The 22,860-nt window shown below is 40.2% G+C and overlaps 2 protein-coding genes across 2 annotated transcripts in view; one reads left to right on the forward strand and one right to left on the reverse strand.

Annotated features, from left to right (window-relative positions):
* Window positions 1-4,688: 4,688 nt before the first annotated feature.
* Window positions 4,689-12,657, forward strand: NMRK2 (nicotinamide riboside kinase 2). The gene is made up of 8 exons (XM_075207961.1): window positions 4,689-4,908; window positions 6,863-6,953; window positions 8,047-8,092; window positions 8,220-8,403; window positions 9,220-9,291; window positions 11,606-11,712; window positions 11,806-11,885; window positions 12,489-12,657. The coding sequence occupies exons 1-8, from the start codon at window positions 4,883-4,885 to the stop codon at window positions 12,492-12,494; spliced, it is 612 nt and encodes a 203-aa protein (XP_075064062.1). The 5' UTR covers window positions 4,689-4,882; the 3' UTR covers window positions 12,495-12,657.
* Window positions 12,658-20,701: 8,044 nt separating this feature from the next.
* SQOR (sulfide quinone oxidoreductase) overlaps window positions 20,702-22,860 on the reverse strand; it is a 53,765-nt gene continuing 51,606 nt past the window's right edge. Inside the window, exon 10 of the mRNA XM_075207950.1 lies at window positions 20,702-21,066. Within this exon, the coding sequence (XP_075064051.1) occupies window positions 21,009-21,066 (58 nt within the window). The 3' untranslated portion in view covers window positions 20,702-21,008. The remainder of the gene's footprint in view (window positions 21,067-22,860) is intronic.

Below are 22,860 nucleotides of genomic sequence, written 5' to 3' on the forward strand. Positions count from 1 at the left end.
ATTCCCCGCCTCAGGTCACGTGATCAGACGGACTTAACAGTAAGACTCCTTGTACTTCTCCTTTTGGACTTTTATAATCTTTGCCAATACATATACATCCATGGGATTCCATTTCCATGGACTTCATAGTAGACCTTCCAAGATCTAAGAATATGACCACTATATTTGTGGTAATCGACATGCTGACAAAGATGGCTGACTTTATACCCTGTCAGTGTACTCCTACAGCAAAATAAACAGTTGATTTACTTATAAAGGAAGTATTCCATCTGCATGGAGTTCCTAATAATGTGATGTGAGACCGAGGGGTTCAATTCACATCATGATTTTGGAAACGTTTTGTAAATCTCTTGGCATATTGGTCCACCACATTTCATCCACAGTCAAATGGCCAAACTGAGCAAACTAACCACTTTGAGCAATATCTTAGATGTTATATTTGTCACATACAGGATGATTGAGTTGATGTCCTCCCCATGGCTGAATTTGCATTTAACAATTCATAAAATGCATCTACTAGATTTAGTCCTTTCTATGCTAATCTAGGATATCATCCAAATATATGCCCCAATCTACCTTGTAACACTTCAGTTCCTGCTGTTGAAGATCAACTGACTCTAATGCAAAGTAGTCTCAAATTATTAAAGAAGACATTGAACATTACTCTAAGTTGGGTAGCAAGCTTAATTGGCTGCTATTAAATTGCCCTTAGTCTCTCTGGGTCTGTGTGTGTGTATGTTAGGGGATTTCGATTGTAAGATCCAATGGGGCAAGGACTGATGTGAATGAGTTCTCTGTACAGCGCTGCGGAATTAGTGGTGCTATATAAATAGATGATGATATGCCTTCAACAAGCTCTTCAGTGTTCTGTTGAACCTTTTACATTGTCTGCTACTTTGGGGGCAGTGTGGGGTGGTGCGAAGGGACTTAACCCCACATTTTTCCCATAAGGTCTGCATGAGCTGCGCTTGGAACTGTGGTCCATTAAAATGTGCTGGGGAAATCCTACCTGGCTGAAAATTCCCACCAGTGCCTAAGCCACATGTTTTGCATAAACTGTCCCAAACAGAACCCAGTTCTTCATCATCTCTATTTTATATCCAGTTTAGTTTCCACACTCACATGGTTGTGCCAGGGCGGTCTTAGATAGGGGACAATAGGGATTTGCAGCTATCATAGGAGGACTGCTACCGGCTGTCCTTTCCCAACACTACACACCCATAGGCCCTCTGCTAGTATGACTCCTGATCAATGGATTCCCACTTACATTAACTAAGGGGCTTGGTCTGGATAAAGACTGAGAGACTCACTGTTTAATTTCTTCCATTACTGATGCAAACATGTGACAGAACCCACCTGGCCTAGAACCCACTCAGCCACATTTAAGAATAGATAATAACAAAGTCATATATGATATAGTCAAATATATATAGTAACAGTTGGGGTAATTTGAACACAATGATACGTACAATACGACTGTGTCCAGTGGGCTATGACCTTAGGTTGCATGGGCCAGACCCCTGCACTCCCAACAGAAGGACTGTGTGTTAGCCTAGCCTCTCCCATAGTAGTTACTGAAACCTGCTGTTACCATTGTAATGTTACTGTTTGTCCTTGTGTCCCTATTTTGAAGAAAGTCAACAATAGGCACTAATAGGCCTACTCAAACCTACCTAAAGCTGGGTACACACTACAGAATTTTTCACCAACTTTTTATGCCGATCGATTTTACATCCGATCGATGGTTCGATCGCTCGGTCCATGGACTGCATACACACTAGCCTTGTTTTAGACAATAAAGGGAAGAGCAGCTGTCCCGTTAGCAACTTTTTACAGCTATGTTGTCGTGAGCAATGACTGTAATTTCGTACACACTGTTGTGGATCGGTCGGAAACTTATACACACTACACAACGGAAACGAGATTGGAACGAAAATATTTAACGGTACGACCAACCAAATGATGCGACAATCGTCCATTTGGGCAGACTTTCAACCATCGTGTCACTACACACACTGACCCGACTTTTGAACGAGCGGTCGTATGTCGGCTGGTTGAGCCGATTATTGGACAAAAACCCTGTAGTGTATACCTTGCTTAATAAAGGATTTTGGTGTCCTGTTACAAAAATGAAACATTGTCAATATTTCCTCTGTATCCCTACAGCTCCAATCCATGTATGTGCAGCCTTCATTGTCTCTCCAACAGCACTAGACAGGTCTCACTTGCTCTTTTTACAAAGCCCCATTCTTTTCAACTTCAAAAATTGTGACAGTCTGTACTATATTGTGTATTGGACTGGATCTCGGCTGAGTGGCCGAATCACATTCAACTTAAAGGGGCCTATTAGTGTGCGGTTGGAAATGTGGTCCATAGAACCTTTATTGAGCATTTTGAGCATTCGGATTGTTTTGGGGTCCCACATGCAAGCAGGGCCGCCGAGAGGGGGGGGGTACTAATTACCCAGGCCCTGGCATGTCAGGGGGCCCGGCCCAGGCCCTTGCGCTGCTGATTTTTTTGTTTTGTTTTGTCAAAACGTTTTTTTTTTGGGTTTTTTTGCGGTGGGGGGGGGGGGGACTCGGTCGTTGGTGGGGGGAGCAGGCTAGTTTAAAAAAACCCAAACCATACTCCCCGGATCGCGGAGCCGGCATCCCTCCTCTCTGCTGCTCTGTGCTCCATTCAGAGTGTCTGAATGCCGGGTGTGATGTCATCATGTCATACCGAGCATTCAGCCAGTCTGAAGCAATGGAGCACAGAGCAGCAGAGAAGACCAAGAAAGGAGAAAAGGTAAGTGAGGGGGGGCACAGAGGGGTTAAAAAACGGGGAGGCAGCATGACAGAGGGGTTAAAAAATGAGGGGGGGCACAGAGGGGTTAAAAAACAGGGAGGCAGCATGACAGAGGGGTTAAAAATGGGGGGGCAGCATGACAGAGGGGTTAAAAAATGAGGGTGGGCACAGAGGGGTTAAAAAACGGGGAGGCAGCATGACAGAGGGGTTAAAAAATGAGGGGGGGCATAGAGGGGTTAAAAACGGGGGGGGGGGGCAACATGACAGAGGGGTTAAAAAATGAGGGGGGGCACAAAGGGGTTAAAAAACGGGGGGGGGGGGAAGCATGACAGAGGGGTTAAAAAACGGGGGGGGGGGCAGCATGACAGAGGGGTTAAAAATGAGGGGGGGTACAGAGGGGTTAAAAAACGGGGGGGCAGCATGACAGAGGGGTTAAAAAATGAGGGGGGGCACAGGGGGGTTAAAAAAAGTGGAAGCAGCATGACAGAGGGGTTAAAAATGGGGGGCAGCATGACAGAGGGGTTAAAAAACGGGGAGGCAGCATGACAGAGGGGTTAAAAATGGGGGGGGGCAGCATGACAGAGGGGTTAAAAAATGAGGGGGCACAGAGGGGTTAAAAAACGGGGGGGGCAGCATGACAGAAGGGTTAAAAAATGAGGGGGGCACAGAGGGGTTAAAAAATGGGCAGCATGGCACAGTGGGGTTAAAAAACAGGGGTCAGCATGGCACAGTGGGGTTAAAAAATGGTGGGCAGCATGGCACAGTGGGGTTAAAAAGGGGGGAATGCATGGCACAGTGGGATTAAAAAAGGGGGGGGAGCAGCATAGTATAGTGTGATGAAGGTGAGTCAGATGAAGGGGGCAAAAGCAGCATGGAGGGCGCAGTGTGATCATAAGGCATGGCGATGATGAAGGGGCACATTATTGTAATATTGGAGCTGGAGGAAGGCCTAATTATTAATTGTGGATGGTATTGATTTAACGCCAGGGTTGTTTGGAATGATCTAAATGTAGCTATTTTTTTTATAGGGCCCCAGCATTCCAGGATCCAGACAAGCCGCAACTAAAGAAACATGCAGCAACAGGTGGTGAAAGTGAGAAGAACAGGTAGGAGAGAGCAGGACAGTATGTGAAATGTTGTGATTCTATTAGGGACAATGGTGAGTGTTGTGCCCAATGTAAGGTGGAGGCCAAGACTGGACTCTTTGTGTACACACTGCATTTTTTTCTATACTACACTTTGGTGCTAGATGTCCTGAAAGTCAGGAGTGCTTGGACATATGTGACGCTTGGGCGAATTGAGAGCCTAGTGATTTTGATGTGTTAACCACGCCCCAATGGTGCATTTGCCATGCCCCCAAATGCATGACCACACAACCGAATTTTTTTTTTTTTACCATACTCAACTATGAGGGGGGCCCCATGAATTTGTTGTACCGGGGACCTGAATTCCTCTTGGCAGCCCTGCATGCAAGCAGCAGCATAGGGCCATTTGCCCAATATTGCCTGAAATATAACTCTGTGTTTGTCCAGGATTCGCGTATGTGAAACACTGGTGGCTTAGACTTACACACAAAAGGATCCAGACACCAGGTAAGTGCAAAAAACTACAAAGACCTCAAATACAGGGGGGAAATAGTTTATGGTTTCAGTAGGAATAAATAATGACAGTGAATGTAATTTTGCAGGGACAAATCTTTAAAACCTAGAAATGAGGGACAGTTCGCTGCCATGTAATATGATAACGATGTGTAACACTCTTATCCTGCAACAGCTGTGGATAAGAACAGCACACTCGAATCTTTAAGTTCTCCAGTAACGGAACATTTTGACGTCACTTCACCCCGCCTATATCCCACTAACTGGCCAATGGAGTGAGCACAGTCACCTTACTGAGGGCGCAGCGCAGCGGGTCTGTGTCTTTCCTAGTAAGGCAGCCGTTGTAACAGGTCTAACTCCTCACTGCTCTCCCCGCCATGGAGGCTCGTTCCAGTAGCTGACGTTCAGTTCCTCTCCTTCTGCTCTCCGTGTTCGTCTAGGGTTTACTTCCTTCCCCCATTTTATTTATATTTTATAGTACTTGACAGAGACACGCTATGAAGATCATCGTGGGAATTGGCGGGTAAGTGATGCATGGCTCCGCAGTCACTAGTGTCTGTAGCACGTGTAGGCATCCAGTGGATCTCTAACTGTTGTGGAACTACAAGTCCCAGCAGGGGATTCTGGAACCAAACGGAACTTGTGGCTGTAACACAGCTGGAGAGCCACAGGATCTCTAAGACACGTCTTCTGTTAAATATTGATGTATTGTACATATGTCGTATATATATATAAAACTAGTTCATTCAGCTTACTGTTACTATAATGTAACTTAATTTAGTGTTTTCTATATGTTATGTCCATCATTTGACTTCTCAATCTCGTTTTGAAAAGGAATCACTTCTTTCATTTCCTAGAACTGAAATGTTTTAAAACCCATATGTTTGTGACCAGGGGCATGGTGGGCATTTGTCTCCTGGGCTGATCCCATAGTGGGCCACCTTGGGCAGGGTCACTGGGCCTCCTGCATTTTCTTCCTTTAAAATAGTCTGCTGAGTTGAGTCTTGCCCTCTGGGCTAAAATTTGGCAGCTCTCCCCAGTTTGTGACTATATAAATGTGTAGTAGCAGCTAATGTTTATGTAATACAGTAGTCCTGTTTTGTCTATTTAATATCAAAAGTTTTTTGTTTTTTTTTTAAATCATTGTCATTCCACTGGAGAATTATTTCCTATACATTTGTTATATTTGCATCTTCTATTTATATTAAATATTTACTGGTAACATTTTAAAAACTGAGTGTCTTTAATACAGATAATTTCCGTGTCTGGGTGTTTCCAAGAGTTGATAACATCTTTTGCATTCCCTCCATTTCTCAGAATACAATTATATAATAGTGAATTATGTCACTACCTGAAAATAAATAACTTATTAAAAATCCCAGTTTGTTGCATGGGTAATTTTATATTTATTAAAATATTTCACATGAAAAATCTATTTAGCCTTGTTTGCTTGTGAGATTACCCAGTAATGTTCTTTTCGGCAGTTTATTTGTACAACAGTCATTCAATCTCTTTATAACTTAAGAAAATACAAATTCCTTCACCTGTCATTGTCGCACAAGTTGAGATCAACTTAAAAAAAAAAAAAAGATCAACATTTATATTGTAGCTAAGTTACAGAATGGTGAGTCATTGCTCTTTGATTCCAATTTCAGTTATGACTTGCCATAGGCTAGGTGATCCAGACAATAGCGTTCTTTACTACAGTTTCCCTCCATTACTTCCTTCAGAGAGTCCATCTTGCTGGGGACTTCCTTCTGTAAGCCATTATGTGAATCTCTTCCTTCCCTTGCATAGAGAGAGCTGGTGCAGTGTTACAGGATTGGCCACATATGTCCTGGTTAAATTTATGCATATTATTTAAAATTTCCAGTCAAACTAGGAAGTCCAAAACAGTCCCAGAAATGCAGCGTTTCTTTTTAAACTATTTTTTGGCATTCACAAATTTACATGTAAAATCACCAGGTCTTGGTACCAGTTCAGTTTAACAATTCTAAACAACAATTCTAAAATATTCATACAGCCTCAATTTGTGTTTTTTTTTGTTTTTTGTTTTTTTTTTCCCATCACTTCTGTGTATGGCTCACTGTATAAGATTTTATCGCACTGTTCATTACTCACGTGCGTACTTGTCTAAACCACTGTAATTTTTCACTTAACGGCATATTAATGTTAAAATTACTGCAGCAAAAGCAATTTCTAAAAATCAAATATAGAAAAATTCCAAAAACAAAATTTAGAGGAAAAAGGCGGGAAAACAACTATCGTTTCCAAATTGATTACTTGTATGTTGGACTTACACTGTGGGAACTACTGTGTATAGAATAAAAATAAATAAAAGTATTTTAAAGTAAAAGTTAGATTATTGCTGGCCTTGGAGTATCACCAATTGAACATGCCTTACCTAGCTCACTTATATCAAAATCTTATCTTAGACTATTTGCAAATTAAGAAATATGTACTGTATCTAATTTTAGTGTTACCAATGGTGGAAAGACCACTCTGACGAACAGATTGATAAAATCCCTGCCCAATTGCTGTGTTGTACATCAGGATGACTTTTTTAAGGTAGGTCATTTAGTTTAATTTTACCTTTTGAAAATCTATTACTCTTTAAATGATAAACTGAATTTGTAAGAGATTAAAAATATAACCACGCCATAATAGTATGTACTTAAATATATATAATCTAAATACAGTAATGATTGTATAGTTATCATCTATAAGGCGCCACAGATTCCGTAGTACTGGATACAGAACAAGTAACAAATAGATGAGACTTCCATATAAGTAGCACATATGAGTTGAGTAATGCTATGGGGAGGTGCACAGAGTGCAGCAGACGTGAGACAATAGGTAGAGAGGACCCTGCCCGCGAGAGCTTACCTTCTAGAGGGAGGGGTGGTGAGAGACTGTAAGGCCAACTGGGAGAAAAAATTTAGATGATGGAGGTGGTAGGCTAGGCGAGCTTTTTGAGTGAGCATTTGAAGGTTGGGGGAGAGTTGAGTGAGAGGGGGAGCAAGTTCTAAAGAATGGGGGCATCACGGCAGAAGTTTTGGAGGTGGGCATGGGAAGGTGGTAATGAGAGTTGAATTGAGGTGGAGGTCAGGCAGAGTGGCCAGGTAGGTATGTACCTTCAGACAAGATCAGAGATGTAACGGGAGAAGTGTTGGTAGGGGTTTTGCAAATGATATTAAGGAGCTTGAACTGGAACAGATAGAGAGCCAATAAAGGGATTTATGCAGAGGAGAAGCGGTGAATGCAGTCATCTGTGATTTGCGAAGTCACACATTTGCGCTTGATTGTACATTATCAGTATATCAGGCATTACCTTCACCACCAAATATCTCTGCAATTGTTTTTAGCTTAGTGCTTTATTCTGGTGCATATATATATATATATATATATATATATATATATTTATTTAGACCTTTCCATGTGAAAGGAAAATGTAGTGTGGATGCAGAGGTAACATGAGCACCCACTTGCACTCCTAATTTAATTTACACCCATTAACATGCCCGAGATACATTTAGGATTGGAACAGAATTTAACTTGCTTCCCATATTAGTGTATAAAACTAGCACTGTTTGCATGTTGTTGTTTTGTATAGACGGTGCTTTGTGCGTATACATTTTTTTTTTTTGTGTCACTGTTTCAGCCCCAGGACCAGATCAAATTTGAAGATGGATTTAAACAATATGATGGTAAGAAGGTGACTTGCTTCACTTGCATAACTGGTGATGGTGGACAACAGTTATTACTTAATACTTCAAAAAGGCGTTGCTGTGGAATAGTTTGAACACTAACCGTCTGTGCTCTGCTTATTTCTAGTGATCAGTGCATTGGATATCGATGCTATGATTGAAACAATTGAGGCCTGGAAAAAGGATCCTGTGAAGTTTGAGCGATCTCATGGTGTTAATAACGGTCTGGATAGTGTCATGTGTCAACAGAACGAGGAACAGGAGGCTTGTCACATCCTAATTGTAGAAGGTTTTCTTCTGTACACCTATGAGTAAGTCTCTTAATATATTGATGTATAGGTTTCTATCAGTTAAAAGGATTATACACCTTAGGGAAACACTTGATAGGCACAAATATTCCAGCCATTACTGTAATTCAGCCATGGGTCTTACAGGGGAAGAGAACAGTTGGCCCAACCCGTCTTGCATGCATAAGCAGCTAGTATGGAGTTGTATTGTAAATTGGTTTCTGGGTGACCTGACTGCTGATCCTGAACTTTTGGCAGCTTCTCATGTCCATTCAAGAACTGCGTTCCATTAGCCAACTACTCCAAGTTCTTGCTGACCGCTCAACACTCTCGGCTGTCTGTCCCAGCAGTGAGCGGCGGAAAGCTTGTAACGGAGGGTGTATGACAACCGAAGAGCTACATGTAGGTGGTGTTTATCAAGTAGTATTGATTGGCCACGTCAACTCTCAAACATGGGTGTACATGCGTTTTGCTCAGCAAGAAGAGGCTTGTGAAATGTGACTTCGCTTTGAGTGATGGTGACTATTTACTACAGTAGAAGTGATCCATAATCCTGTTTCCTAAAAATCCCTTTTACCCTGTTCATAACTATCAATGAGGTCTTCGGGCAAACAGTTTTTCGAACCTCTCTGATCAAATACATAACAATTTGTAGTGTGAATTGGATTGTTGTGGGCCCATACACACATTGATTTGACTTAGTCTGGAATCAACTTTCAGTATTGCCACATGTGACCAGCATTACATAGAACATGTGATGCATGCAGAGCAGACATAATGTTTTTTGTGATATCTCTAGGATCTGTATAGAGATGTCATCTTTTTGTTTTTATTTTCCAGACCCCTAATTGAGATGTTCACACATAGTTTTTTTATTTCAATACCCTATGATGAATGCAAGAGGAGAAGGAGGTATGTGCACTTCATTATGTTTGTATGTGTACATTAATCTGTTCGTCTTCTACAAGTCTTGGAAGATTCCATTTCATGTTGTGTGTTCTCTTCTGAAATACTGTTTATCTGTTGGAACTTAACCATTGCTCTCCAAATGTCAGGGATTCCATATCCATTCTGTAGTCATAAGGTGGGGTGCATGGAAAACTTACACCTGTCCTTCAGTTAATTAGTCCGGCTACTTATAGGTATTATCATGTGATGGCTGTTACAGACGTGGGCAGTGTAGCTGCTGATGTCTATTTTTGCATTTGCAAGAGTCATGTGGTCATTAAATATATCTATATCGAGCATTACACTGATTTGTGATTCCAGCACTTGAAGAGTTAATGGCAGGAAGCAGTACTGTACTATATCACGGGTGACAGCTGCTAGAAGACAGGAGGGTGCGACCATGTACTGTCAGCATTCTGCAAGTTCAGCAATGCAGCCAACAGCTCTATATAGACCACTGCTCCTGAGCTCAGTGTCCTGTTATGTAAAGTCACTACTGGTTATCTATAAAACAATACGGTAACAGGCTTATGTTTACAGCAGGTGCATACAGTCTGAAATTCTTAAATTATTGTGAGTCTTTCAGGCAAGTACAGCTCATGTAACCTTATGTGAAAATAAAAAACATTCTGTTTGTATGCCTCCGTGCTATATTTTTTTTTTTTTTCTTTTTTTTTTCTTTTATGAGAACAGAGTTCAGTGGATTCACTTCTTTTTATGTGAAATGTAGTTGTTTTTTTTTCTTCAGCCAAACAAAATCAGATGCAGAGTGATACAAAGCCGTGTCTTCTTCAGGACCTATTTCCTGGGTGCTCCAGTCGTTTTATTTGACATTCAGCTCTTGGGAGTCCGACTGAGTCATATTATAATAGGCACTGTGTGAGCACTACAGCCAGCAGTGTGTTGGACCACTGATCACCAGTCTGGTCAGTTCACACAGGCAGTCTCAGCAGCCAGGCATAAAAATGTATTGGTTATAAAAACTTATAAGTACTATCCAGCCAGCAAGTAGGTGATAACCTCCAGTCTTTATAAATAATTGACGTGTTGGCGATAACCTCCAACATCTTATTATTTTATTGGAAAGTATTACACTACCCTTATCCGGCTGCTACTTAATGGCACCGTTTTCTGTGGAGAACACTTCATAGGATTCATATATGCAGCTCATTCACAGATTGCTTTCCATTGAGTCATGTGTTGACCCACAAGGGTCTAGCATCAAAAATCATGCTCTTACTATCGTTTACCACTAGCAAAAGCATGTAAAAGAGTATGGCAGTAGAATCCATCCACTGTCTCTTGTGCTTGTTATATGGAGTCCCTGACACTTTGAGATCAGTGACAATGGGCAGGATTGTTGGCGTTGCTCTAGTGTGTTTTGGTCACTGCCTGCTCTATATACTTATGTATACTGCAATTGACAGTGTTCCTTATGTCTTCCTAAAATAAGTGTATAACCAGCCTGAAGTTTTGTTTGTTCTCTGAAGAGTAAGGAGTCCTGTTCTAGGCCTTCTCCCAAATTATATTTTCCATCTGCTTTGTTCAATCTTGCATGAATTTACATCCGCTGCAGCACAGTACAAATAATCTCCAGAATCTTGCTTAGTCACACCTCGTGACACCCTAAAACAATAGGGCCATAAGTGAACACTCCTATCTTAAGACAGTGTACCAGACAAACTGTACTTTCTCCTTATCACTCAGAACAGCCATAATGCATGTAATCCGAGGCACTGCTAGACATTCAGAGATTGATCTGCTATAGCACACATAGTAGTGCTTCACATTGACGTTGGTGCGCGTGCTTCAAGTTCAAATGGCTGTGCACCAGTGTGAATTTACTGAATATAAATGCATTTAAAATGATAGGTGCTACTTCCTACTTATTTTAAAATCTGAAAGAAAAAAACATTCAAACAAAATGCATACATAACAAACTATCCCCTTACCCCATAAGGTAGCCAAATAGCACAAAAAGGCACATCAATAAGCATCTTACAATGTCTTAAACTGTAAATAAACAAATACATTTAAATGAGATTATCCATTCCCTAATAAGTAGGAAGTAGCAACTATTATCTTGACGTGTGTGTTTCCACCAGAACTGAAATTAGGTGGAGTAATTCGTTATTTTAATTGCGTCTTTGGAGCGTGCACTGATATGCAGGCCACACGTGTCTGTCTATATTCAGTAACAAGGAAACCCCTGCAGTTCTGTATACATCTTTGTGCTGCTATAACACAATTAACCTAACCACTATTGTATTCTCAATAGCTCCAGAAACTACACTGTTCCAGATCCACCAGGACTCTTTGATGGCCATGTCTGGCCAATGTACGTTAAACACAAGAAGATCATGGAAGAACTGAATGTCATTGTGGGTTAGTGCTTGTTCCGTACATGTTTCTGTTCTATTGGGAATGTGGTGAATGCCATTGCTTCATGTAATGGAATTGTCATCCTCTTATTTATAGAACAACTAAATGGAACACATACAAGGGAAGAATTGTTTAACAGAGTGTACGGAGATGTGCTGAACTTGATAAACTGCAAGGTAACCATTGTTCCGCTTTCTTTCTGAACATGAATATTGTGTGTCCATGGCCTAACTCAGTGCTGCACACTACATTTTATATAAGGATTAATGTTCTATATAATTTTTTAAAGATTCTATGTGAAGGATTTAAATATTTGGGTGGGTGTATATCTATAATTTTTTTTTTTTTGCACTCCACCCAACTGAACCATATGCTGTGACTTAATTTTTGTAATATTTGCCCAGGAATCGGATAGTTATAACATTTGGTCTCTGGCACTGGATTAGCAGTTGCAAATTTTGGATGGTCATGGGAGTTAAGGAATGTGTTTTTTGGTTTTTTTTTTTGTTAATTTTCGTTATTAAATGATCATTCTTCTTAAACCACTTATAGGAAGAATCTGTACATTTTAGGCCTGGAAAGGCTCTGTGCAATGTCTTTCAATTGACTTAGACAGGACATACAGTCAAATATCTGTTTTATTAAATACCAGAAACTTGTGTATTTGTGACAGTTCCATAATGTAACTTCCTTTGCATAAGGTTTGCTGGGTTATTTTAATAACTGTTCTGTTCTGGCTTAAAGTTTATGTACATTCTAACTCTCTTCTCTCTTCACAGAATTAAGTGGAAAGAAGTGGCTTTTACAACTGAAGATGCCCTTTTTTTTGGGGGATTTTAATTTATATACTTGTTACACTCGCTTTGTACAACTTGTTTCTAACAACTTACGTTTTTAAATGCTCAACAAAAAACACTCCACTAGAATAAACCATTTCTTCTAATCCAACATTGCTTTTATGACTTGTATATGTACTCATGAGATAAAGGCCTGGGCTTTACAGTGAAACTGCGATTTTTTTATAAAGATGTTTGACTCAAGATGTGATTGCATAGGTGTTCGTTTATGTTCTGTTTATTTATTTTTTGCCTCAAAAGGTACAGTGCTTTACTGAAGTAAAAGTGTGAATAAAATGTGTCATGAAAAATGTGTGATAACTGCATGGCCAGTAGTTTTGCGTAATCTGTGTATGAATATTTAAATTTTTTGTTAAAAAGAGAAACCACCCCCTTCCCTGGAGAGGGTGGGGGGAGGGAGATGTGCATGTGTAATACTAAGGTTGTTCACAAAAGTTGAAATATAAGTTTTGTCTTTCAAAGACATATCAATAATTTGAATATATCTATAAACATGGAGATCATAAATGTTGACTGGTTACATGTAATACCTTTTTGCTAACTAGTAAGTGCATGTTATACTGCTACAGCCTGACCTGATTTCATTCTTTAAGTTAATGAAGTCACATGTCCAAATTCTAGCCAATATTTATACCCATACGGTACTGTAGTGTTGGTGTGATTGGTTTTTCCCCCTCAGGTGCATGCTGGCCATTTTTAGGCATATGGTAACATGACCATCAAGAACAGGATTGGCCATTCAGTTTTCCAGTTGTTGACTTACCAATCAATTACACAAAGCATTAGAATTTAACAGCTGGGATGCCAATGATGGTCATCTCTGGTTCTGTGATTAAGTGAGTTTTCCAGTTGTGAATAAGTCATGTCCTATTTAGGGAGCAGCATTTATTATATAATAAAGCATCTATTAACCACCCTCCCCATACGCGGAGGGTGGTTAATAATAGATGGAATTGGCACAATGCAAATATGAAAGCTGGGGCCTAAGGATTGAATAAAGCAAGAGTATGTTAGTTAGAGTAATATAAAGGCATCAAGCTACGTTTAGACTCCTGTGTATAATGACTTGGTTGAAAAGAGAATGTAAGATTGCATCTCCCCTTCCGCTCGACATCCCTGTTGCATTCACACCCACCCTTGGCGGTCATGTCCAGAGAATGAATGCAATGTATTACAGTGCTCCTGTCACCTAAATGCAGGGGAGACTGCAATTTTGTGAATGGGAACAGTATTCATGAGGATAGTCTGTCAAGTGACCAGAAACCAGCACCTTGATGACACTGATTTCTATTGCATTGATAGGCTGTGTAGGCAGAAGAACAAAAATGTTTGTTTTAATATATAGACTGTGGCGAGTGGTTATAGAATTGCAGTTCTTATTTTAAAGAAACCTAGAGTCACAATAGCTCCATCATCATTTATTTATATAGCACCAACATATTCCATAGCACTTTACAATTGGGGACAAACATAGTAAACTAATAAACAAACTGAGTAAAACAGACAAAGGTGAGCAGGTCCTGCTCGCAAGCCTACAATCTATGGGACAATGGGAGTTTGACACATCAGGCTAAGTCTACATTTTGCATTTTGGCCCAGCCAGGTTGTAAAGGTAAGTGACTTGTAAGCGAAATGATCCTGTCACACAACAATGTTGGTCAGGGAGTAGTCTTGTGTGAAATTGTGTAACTGGTAATAGGGTAAGGTAGTGAGGTTAAGAGGGTGGTTGAGGAATATTATAAGCTTGTCTGAAGAGGTGGGTTTTCAGAGAACGCTTGAAAGTTTGTAGACCAGAGGAGAGTCTTGTGCGAGGGAGAGAATTCCATAGTCAGTGCAGCCCGAAAAAGTCCTGTAACCGGGAATGGGAGCATGTGATGAGGGTGGCTGAGAGACGCAGATCTTGAGCAGAACAAAACTCATAATTCACATGCTGTAGAATCCACCATGAAACTACTTTTTAACTTTGCTTTATTAAGTATATTTTAAAAGAAACCGTATGAATAACTAAACATAAAAGTATAATTCATGTTCACTGCCTGCAGGGCCCTAAAGGAGGTAAAACAACAAATCAACTACAAAGTGGTCAGCCTACAAATTAGTGTGTATTGTGGACTGAGAGAGGTGATGTTGGTGAAGGTTGTATCTCGGCAACATATTGAACATCCAGTAAGCATTTTGTGGGCATGAGCAAACAATTGCAGATAGTAGGATTGAGTGCTTACCAGGTGTTGCAGAGGTCCAACTCTTTCAAGTGTATGTTGAGGTAGGGTCCTCAATAAACACTTATTCCTAGTATTAGTCTGGGAAGGATTGTGAAACCGATCAATGTTTTGATCCAGCACTGTATTGTTTGCTATAAGCAAGCCCCTGCACACCTTGTGGAGGGTGGAAATGAAGGCGGTGAAGAAACCACTGCCCTTATAGCAGGTGCATATAAATTTGTTGGAATACTTTTGGCAGAGCCCAGACGCCCTATGAGAATTATATATCGGCCGTCGGAGCCTGTAGAGCAGGAGTATAGCTCAATTTGGAGGGAGCTGCGGAATAATATTGTGACGGGAAGAGTTGAAGGCTGCAGGGAAGCGCTTAATGATGGGTGTGCAAAGGTATTAGTCTTTATACAGAAGATTTATTCTATCAGCTTGTAAGGTGTGTAGCATTTGATGTAGGAGTGGTCTCTTGGGTGAATTAAGACCCTTGACATTAAGGGTGACATCTTTCACCGACATGAAGAACAAAGGCAAAAGCCGGCTAAAGAATGTAAATATTGAGTGGGATACATAAGGATGGGGGGGGGGGGGGGTGGGTTATGGTAGAGAGTAAGTGCTCAGCGGTCACAAAAGGAGCGAGCAAAGGGTAAATAGTTGGGACTACACTGTCCACAGCGGTGCGAACACCAAAAAGGAGGAAGACCTCAAGGTGTGTGAGAACAATGGGGAGCGCAGCATAAGGCACCAAAAGAGTGTAGAGAAGGGAGATTCCTCAGGCCCGAGCCAAGTGATTGGACGGAAATTACTATTCTCTTGATGTGTAAAAATAGAAATGGTGAACAAGGTGGTATTGCAAAAAAAAAGGGCAATGTGTGAGTGAAAGATCTGATAAAGACTAGAGGGTTGCAAGTTGTGTGGCAGCTGTAGGTGAATGTGCAATAACATTAAAAGGATGCAAACAAACCAAGGTAGGTGGTGATGAGGGTGGTTCCCAATGAGCCGGTCCACACATATAGCAGCCAGAATGAAAGGACAACACACTTGTGCAAGGCGAAAGTCAGAGGTAGGCTGTGGCAAAAGAACAAATGGTGAACAGAAGGGAAACATTTTAGAGCTGGTAGGCCTCGGGCTTAAAATCAGCATTGTATATAATGTAGGTGACTAAATTGGGCAAACTAGCATCCCCACCAACAAGGAAAGTAAAGTACTGGTAGTCTAGACAGTGCAGTATGGTGTTGGGCTAGCTCTATAAACAGTTGGATTTGTGTGGATGGTAGAGAGGGGGATATTACCGCCATGCACACAGGTTGTAAGCTTTACTGAGAATCTAGAAGGGGAGGATGAGTTCACAGGAAACTAGCATAGATTTTGCAGGATTATATCCAAGGGATGCAGGAGCTCTCTACACTTTCATCCTAACGCCCAGTCAGGTCACTTACCATACTTTCACTTTTTAAAGTATAATTCCATAATTAAATTATAAAATATTAATGATTGTCCATGAAATGTATTTGTTTTATTATTGTGACCCCCAGAAATACTTTTTAGTACGAGCAGCATTATGGCCTTTCAAAGTGCATTGTTAGTGGGGGAAGGACAGCTTGCAGTGATACCACAGCACTGTGTGCGATAATTATGGCAATAAAACAGCAACTTTGGTTGCAAAAATGAAATAGCAGCACTAACTGTCCCACCATCTCCAGGGTGCCTTATTACAACACTTGCACAGAAGGTAACAAATGTGGAATGGAAGGTGAGGGATACCAGAGGTAGCATGTCGTAGTGACTAATGTGTATGTTCGGCCCTAATATATTTCATGGGAAGCCACTGGTTTGAATGGAAATATCAAGTAATGATTACCACTTCAATATTGTTGGCATTCAGATCTGGACTTTACCCCCAAGACACACATAAGAAGTTGTATGAAATTAACATTCTCCAGACATGCAATTAAATATTTCATGGGGGCATTGATCCAAGATGAGTGTCACTGGGAAGATGGTTAGGGCTGGGAAAAATTGTACATTACCTAAATTACATGAAAACCCAAGTTAGGAGGAGGTTATGGGCGAACAATCCTATCCACACTGTCCCCAGCCCTAAACCTTCTGCCTGGTCTCTGTCTTGTGGATGTCTATTATCCTGAAAGTTCTATCAAGTTATCTTTCACATATCATAGGATACCTGCTTAACACAAGATTCTCCAGGTAAATATGTTGAAATGGATGTATTGCCACCCCAGAGACAATCAGGACTGATTATACATTCTGTCCTGGGAGAAAAAAAAAGTGGAAATTTATAGAACACTCAGGAAATGATACACCGTGCAAAGGATACCAAAAATTAGTAACTTATAAACCAAGGAAATTTCCAGTGTACACAGAACAAATACATTAGTTATATCTGCATTTTAAATGTCAATACATTTGGCTACACTTAGTATTTTCACAGGAGTTTCAGTAATGTTAAGGAATGATAAATTATATTTGGGAAACACTTTTTCCAGAATATTAATGCCTGGAATCATCATTCTATGTAATACCCATTGGTAATATAACTGTGAATCTAACTAAATACACTTGGTACTATTCCAGCACTTGAATTGTATGTCCACTTTAGATAGATATGTTTCCTCCCACATTCCAAAAACATACTGGTGGGTTAATCTGCATGCCGCTGCGTAACATGATTGGTGATATATATAAAAAAATAAATAATATATAAGCAATTAAAATATAAAATGAAACCCATACTGTGTTAAAACCATAATTATAAATGTAAAGGTTTCCTTTAGATAACTAATTTTTTGGCTTGTATATACTCTCGTCCAAGTGTTAATAAATAGACTGCTTTACCTCTCTAGGTTCCGTCTCCATTTTTCTAGACAGGTTGTTTATTACTGTTGCTGTTGGATACAGAACATCTCAGCTTGCTCTATGTTGCATACAACTGTATCCAGGGAGATGCTTTTGACAGTATCCAGGGCCAACAAAAATACACAACCCTGTCTGACGATATAAACATATAACTGAAATGCACACAAATTAAGCCAGTAAGATACAGAAATGTATTTAGTAACATTTACAGGATTTTACATTGGAGCTAATTATTTAAAGCCATCTTAAGGTAGAAAATACCTACAAGACTGTTCAGTCAACTTTTAATATATAGCTGATGTCGTTCTTGGTCATAGGCAGAATTTACTGGTATCAACACTGGAAAAGTTTAGCATCCATGCTGTAATGGAAGTGGTAATTTGGGTTGGTTTCAGTGTGGGTTGCGCATCATATGAAGTGTTACTATCAAATCTGGAGCTTGATAAGAAAGCTGCTGACCGGGTGAGGTCAGGTCAGGCTTCAAGAAAAACACAGTTATGATCATTTTAACCTCAAATGACCCCTTTATTTTACATAATATCCTAGCACTAAATAATTTTAAGAGCTCAGTGACAATTGTTCAAACATTAGACATTTTTACCTGTGAGAAGACACATTTGTGGATAAAAATTGGATTTTTGTACTTCCGTTAAATCCTTTTCTTTGAATCCAATGGGTGACATCCGGCGCACATCCTTGGTTCTATCCACACAGGATCGAACCACATCCAGGGATCGAAGAGAACTCTCCTCTGAAGATATCCCAGTCTAAACCCGGAATAACAATTTCCTGATTCAGGTGGAACCGTGAATCCACCTTTGGCCAAAAGGAAAGCTCCTAAGCACAGTCCTATCTCCATGGAAGATGAGGAACGTAGATCTACAAGACAAAGCCCTCCGCTCTCTTCTGGCAGAAGAGATGGCCAACAGGAAGACTGTCTTCCAGGTAAGGAATTTCAAGTCCACTGAACCAAGTGTTTCAAAAGGAGAGTACTGCAAGGCTGATAGCACCAGATTGAAATCACACAGAGCCACTTGAGGGGAGTGTATGGAGGCTGCATAAACGTCTGCAAAAGTGCTTGGGAGGGGATGCCTGGATGCCTATTATATATCTTCGACTGACCATGCCTCTCACCCAGGCATCTGTGAAGAAGAGTAGATGGGCACCCACCCCAGGAGTCCCTGGTTGAGCAGCCTGCCCATCATGCGGATTGCTTGTCAGAGGGCTTAAATGCTGGATGTCCCGCTGTCCAGGCTTGTCTGCCTCTCTGCAGCCCTTCCTGAAAAGCAGGGACTGACCTTTTGAGGGCTGACCTCTCGCCTTCCCATATGGACAAAAGGAAGAAAACCTCAAAAAATTGGAGTGATAACCTTTGCAAGTATTCCACCTCCAAGCTTAACACTGGACAAACGCTTTTTTCCAGGCATAGAAATGGAGGGAAGGACTTAAAACAGTTGAGCAAGCCAGAGCGATGTGGAACTCTACAGACACAAGTCAAATATAGAGTAAAGCCCACAGGCAACCACTAAATCCCTGCAGCTAAGAGGGTGGACGGAGAGAAGTGACTGCTGGATGAGGTTGCTCCCAAAATGGCTACTGTGTCTTTTCTTGTGGACTTGCCTAGCCAGGAAGCCCCACTAGGGGGCAGGTGCTGAATATATATATATATATATATATATATATATATATACACATACACATACACACAGTGGCAGATTGGGCAGTTTGCCACGGACTGTTAGAAGAGAGACTGGTCTGCAGCAGACAGGGTTAATCCTTCACACTTCTCTGCACACAGAACACAGGTTCACAGGTGGAGGACATGGGTATGATTTTTGGTTTAGTTAATGCTAAAGAGGAAGCTGGTTTTGTGTTCTGGCCGGCCACTAGTAAGGTCACTGAGTGTTTAGCCAGAAGTATGGTTGTGGGAAACTGTAAATACCTTTGTTGGATTGCTGGAGCTACACCTCTTGCTGACTGTACCATCCTAACCACCCTGAATAAAGTGCAGCAAAGTGGTTCAGCAAAACTATGAAAGCACCATCTGTTTGCCGTGCTTATCACAAAATATATATATATATATATTCTGTTCTGTGTGCATGACAAGTTTCCATTTGCCATACATTACTTTTTATCCCTGCACTAGTGAGTGTTCTTCTAAGCAGCTGGCTGAGGACTTGAAAATAAAGATGATTGATTGGTACACAAAAGGTGAAGGCTATAAAAAGATCTAAGTGCTTTCCGCTGTCAGAACCATCATTAAGAGATGTAAGTTAAGGGGAAATGTTGAAGTCTATGTAATCCCAAGACCAGTCTGATAGGACTGGTCTTAACCTGATCAGATATGAAAAGCAGAGCCCACATACCACTGAAAAGCATCTGCAGAAAAATGAAGCTGACACCGGCATATTGGCCTAGGCTACAGCAATGCTTACATAAAAATGATCTGCATGGAAGAGTTGTCAGAAAATAATACCTTTCTTATGAACTCATCACAAGGCATTGTCTCAAGCATACAAGACAACTCTTAGATAAGCCAGAAAGTTTTTGACACACCGTGCTATGGACTGATGAAACAATGATTAAACTTTTTTGTTACAACCATTATCCGAGTGGAAGGAAGGTTGGGGAGCGTCAATGGTCTTCACAGCCCCCAGACCTAGATATTACTTAAAATCTATGGGTAGATGTCAAACATGCAGTGTATGGAAGAAGATCTAAGAATATTTCTGAGCTAGAATAGATCTGCAAGGAAACATTTGAAAGCTGTGTCAAAGAAGGTGATACCAAGTACTGGCTGACAGGTGCCAACACTCTTCCCCAAGACACATTTACTTTTATTATTTTTTCTCCATCTGTTATGTTCAGCAAATAAACAGTAATCCTGCATTACAATATTCAGAATTACGTCACGTATAAATTTGTACCTTGCAGAGATTGTGTCAACAATGTACCACTTAAGAGATTCAGTGAAACATGTAACTTCCCAAACGTTCAACATTCTGCACACAGCTGGATCATACATGCATTAAATAAATCACATTTCAATAATGTTCCCAAGGTTTTTTATTCATTTAGACAAAAATATTTTTTGTAACAAAAACACATGATTGTATCAACGGTACAATAAAATCGGTCATGTTAAAAGAAAATAACAAACAGTTCATTTGATCTAATATATCAGGCTCTCCACAGAAAACTAGCAGAGATTGTTGGACTAACATTTCCTGAAACTCGACTTTGCTCCATTATGTATCTTAAATCATCAGTTATCCTGAATTTGGCAATACCAGCTGGCACTATATGTTGAGTAGACGGTGCAGTTTGATACATGAAAGTGCATTTTTATGCATTTTTACTTGAAACCAAGATGCATTATTTTCCTGATGGGAGCTGGTCCCCCCCAATATCCCCTATAAAAAACAAAGACACAATTGTTATTAATCACGACTTCCAAATGATCACACTGATTATATTGCGTTTCCATCTTATATGTGGGCTTGCTTTATGTGATGTATTTTATTATTAGTCTTTATAGTCCTAATAGTTATGTGTGGTGCTGTGGGGTGATAAAAATGATGAGGCGTAAAATAATAGGTATATACAGTATAGTCTGCCAGTTTTTATTATGTAGCTCCCAGCTCTGATCCCCACAACTCCTAAATGGAAAATATACCTTATTTAAAAGCAGGATTTAGTTTGCTTTATGTTTCTGCAAATGTTTTATACAGCATTTTAGCACAAGCCTTTGTGTGGAGAGAACACTGTTTACACATGCCGCCATATCACACCCTCAGCTAACATAAAATATACTTGTTTACTTCTTCCATGCAGTAACTAGATTATCTCTCAGACTCCTGACTACCCTTAGTTTATTCACAGTCCCCACATAAGAAAGTATGCTCTTTTAGAGTGGACCTGTCATAACTCGGACCCGGTTTTATTTATAAAAAATAAAAGTATGTTTGGACCTGCATTTTGACAGAAAAAGAGGTCTCCCCTGACCAGCGCTGCAAACCAAGAGGAAGAGGTGGAGTTGGAAAGACCAAGTTCTACCCAGCCCTGCTCAATATGCAAATATACTTGTAAGTCAATCTGGAAGGTGTTTGGTCTCTCCACCATCTACCCCTTCTCTACATCAGTGATTGTAAATAGTGTAGAGTGTTGACACAGGGGGGCTGGTAGTCGGGAGACGGAGCACTGCCCAGTAAGTCATTTACATAAAGGTGCACCTTATGTGTGGGTGTCTCCTGGCAAAATGAAGAAGGCTAAGTAGAAGACAAATAATAGTTATTTACAACACCTTAAGCATTGTTTTTATTTTAAATAGGACATAATCAAGAAAGGTGATGATGTTTGATAAAGTTCTGTTGAACAAAACGAGTCAGGGAACAGTTCACTGGATGTTTCGTTTGTCGATCCGAAAGAACATTTTGTTCCATTACTTGTCATGGAGGAAGGAAGTGACTTTGTAGGAACTTTGAAGTCTACCCTTCTTTCTGCCCGGACAGTCTAATATGGTGCGCACCACTCGCAATAGGACCAGCTATTATCAGAGAGCCGTGGGACACAGATGAAGAGGTGGAGGCTGTAAGTGATATGACCTGCATTACCTCTTATTATACCCAATATATATTAAACTCGCAAATCCGAAGACTTTATTCATTGGTAGACGCCTTCCTTCTATAAGTGACTCTCAGTATATTGCTTTTTATTGGGATAGTTTCTCCCTAATTGAGAGGCATTGATTTATATTATCTGTGCAAAGGTCTAGATCCATTCTCTGTGAATTCCTCAACAAATTGGATTGCTACACATTTGTTTTAAGCAGACTGATATAGCTCAACTTTTTGCCTTAATAGTAAAGGAAGATTTATATACTTTATTGGGAATTAATATATATGAATTATTGCACAATACTGACCCTAGAAATTGGTCATAAGTTAGAGATGATTTATCTTTATGTGTTTCTTATTTATATTATGTGCATTTGTTTTTGATGTGATAGGAATTGTTTTTGACCTTATATTTAAAATATAAAAAATAAAATCTTGTATTTTTAGATACAGCACAGCTTATGTCCAGTCACTTACTCTGCCATATGTGTGTGGTTCACATGTGTTTACAAGGGTTCAGAACGCTTTCAATATTATCGTGAGTTTGTTTTTTTAGGTCCTTATTTGATTACTTTCTAGTCAGGAAGTACA

Source organism: Mixophyes fleayi, chromosome 4 (assembly GCF_038048845.1).
Source record: "Mixophyes fleayi isolate aMixFle1 chromosome 4, aMixFle1.hap1, whole genome shotgun sequence".
In the NCBI taxonomy this organism is placed as follows: domain Eukaryota; kingdom Metazoa; phylum Chordata; class Amphibia; order Anura; family Limnodynastidae; genus Mixophyes; species Mixophyes fleayi.

What these genes read in the sequence shown, in the direction of transcription:
- NMRK2 (XM_075207961.1), top strand. Translation starts at nt 4,883, where the DNA reads ATGAAGATCATCGTGGGAATTGGCGG. An exon ending in TGGATTTAAACAATATGATG is followed by an intron (nt 8,093 to 8,219) that starts GTAAGAAGGTGA and finishes GCTTATTTCTAG; the next exon opens with TGATCAGTGCATTGGATATC. An exon ending in TTTCTTCTGTACACCTATGA is followed by an intron (nt 8,404 to 9,219) that starts GTAAGTCTCTTA and finishes TTTATTTTCCAG; the next exon opens with ACCCCTAATTGAGATGTTCA.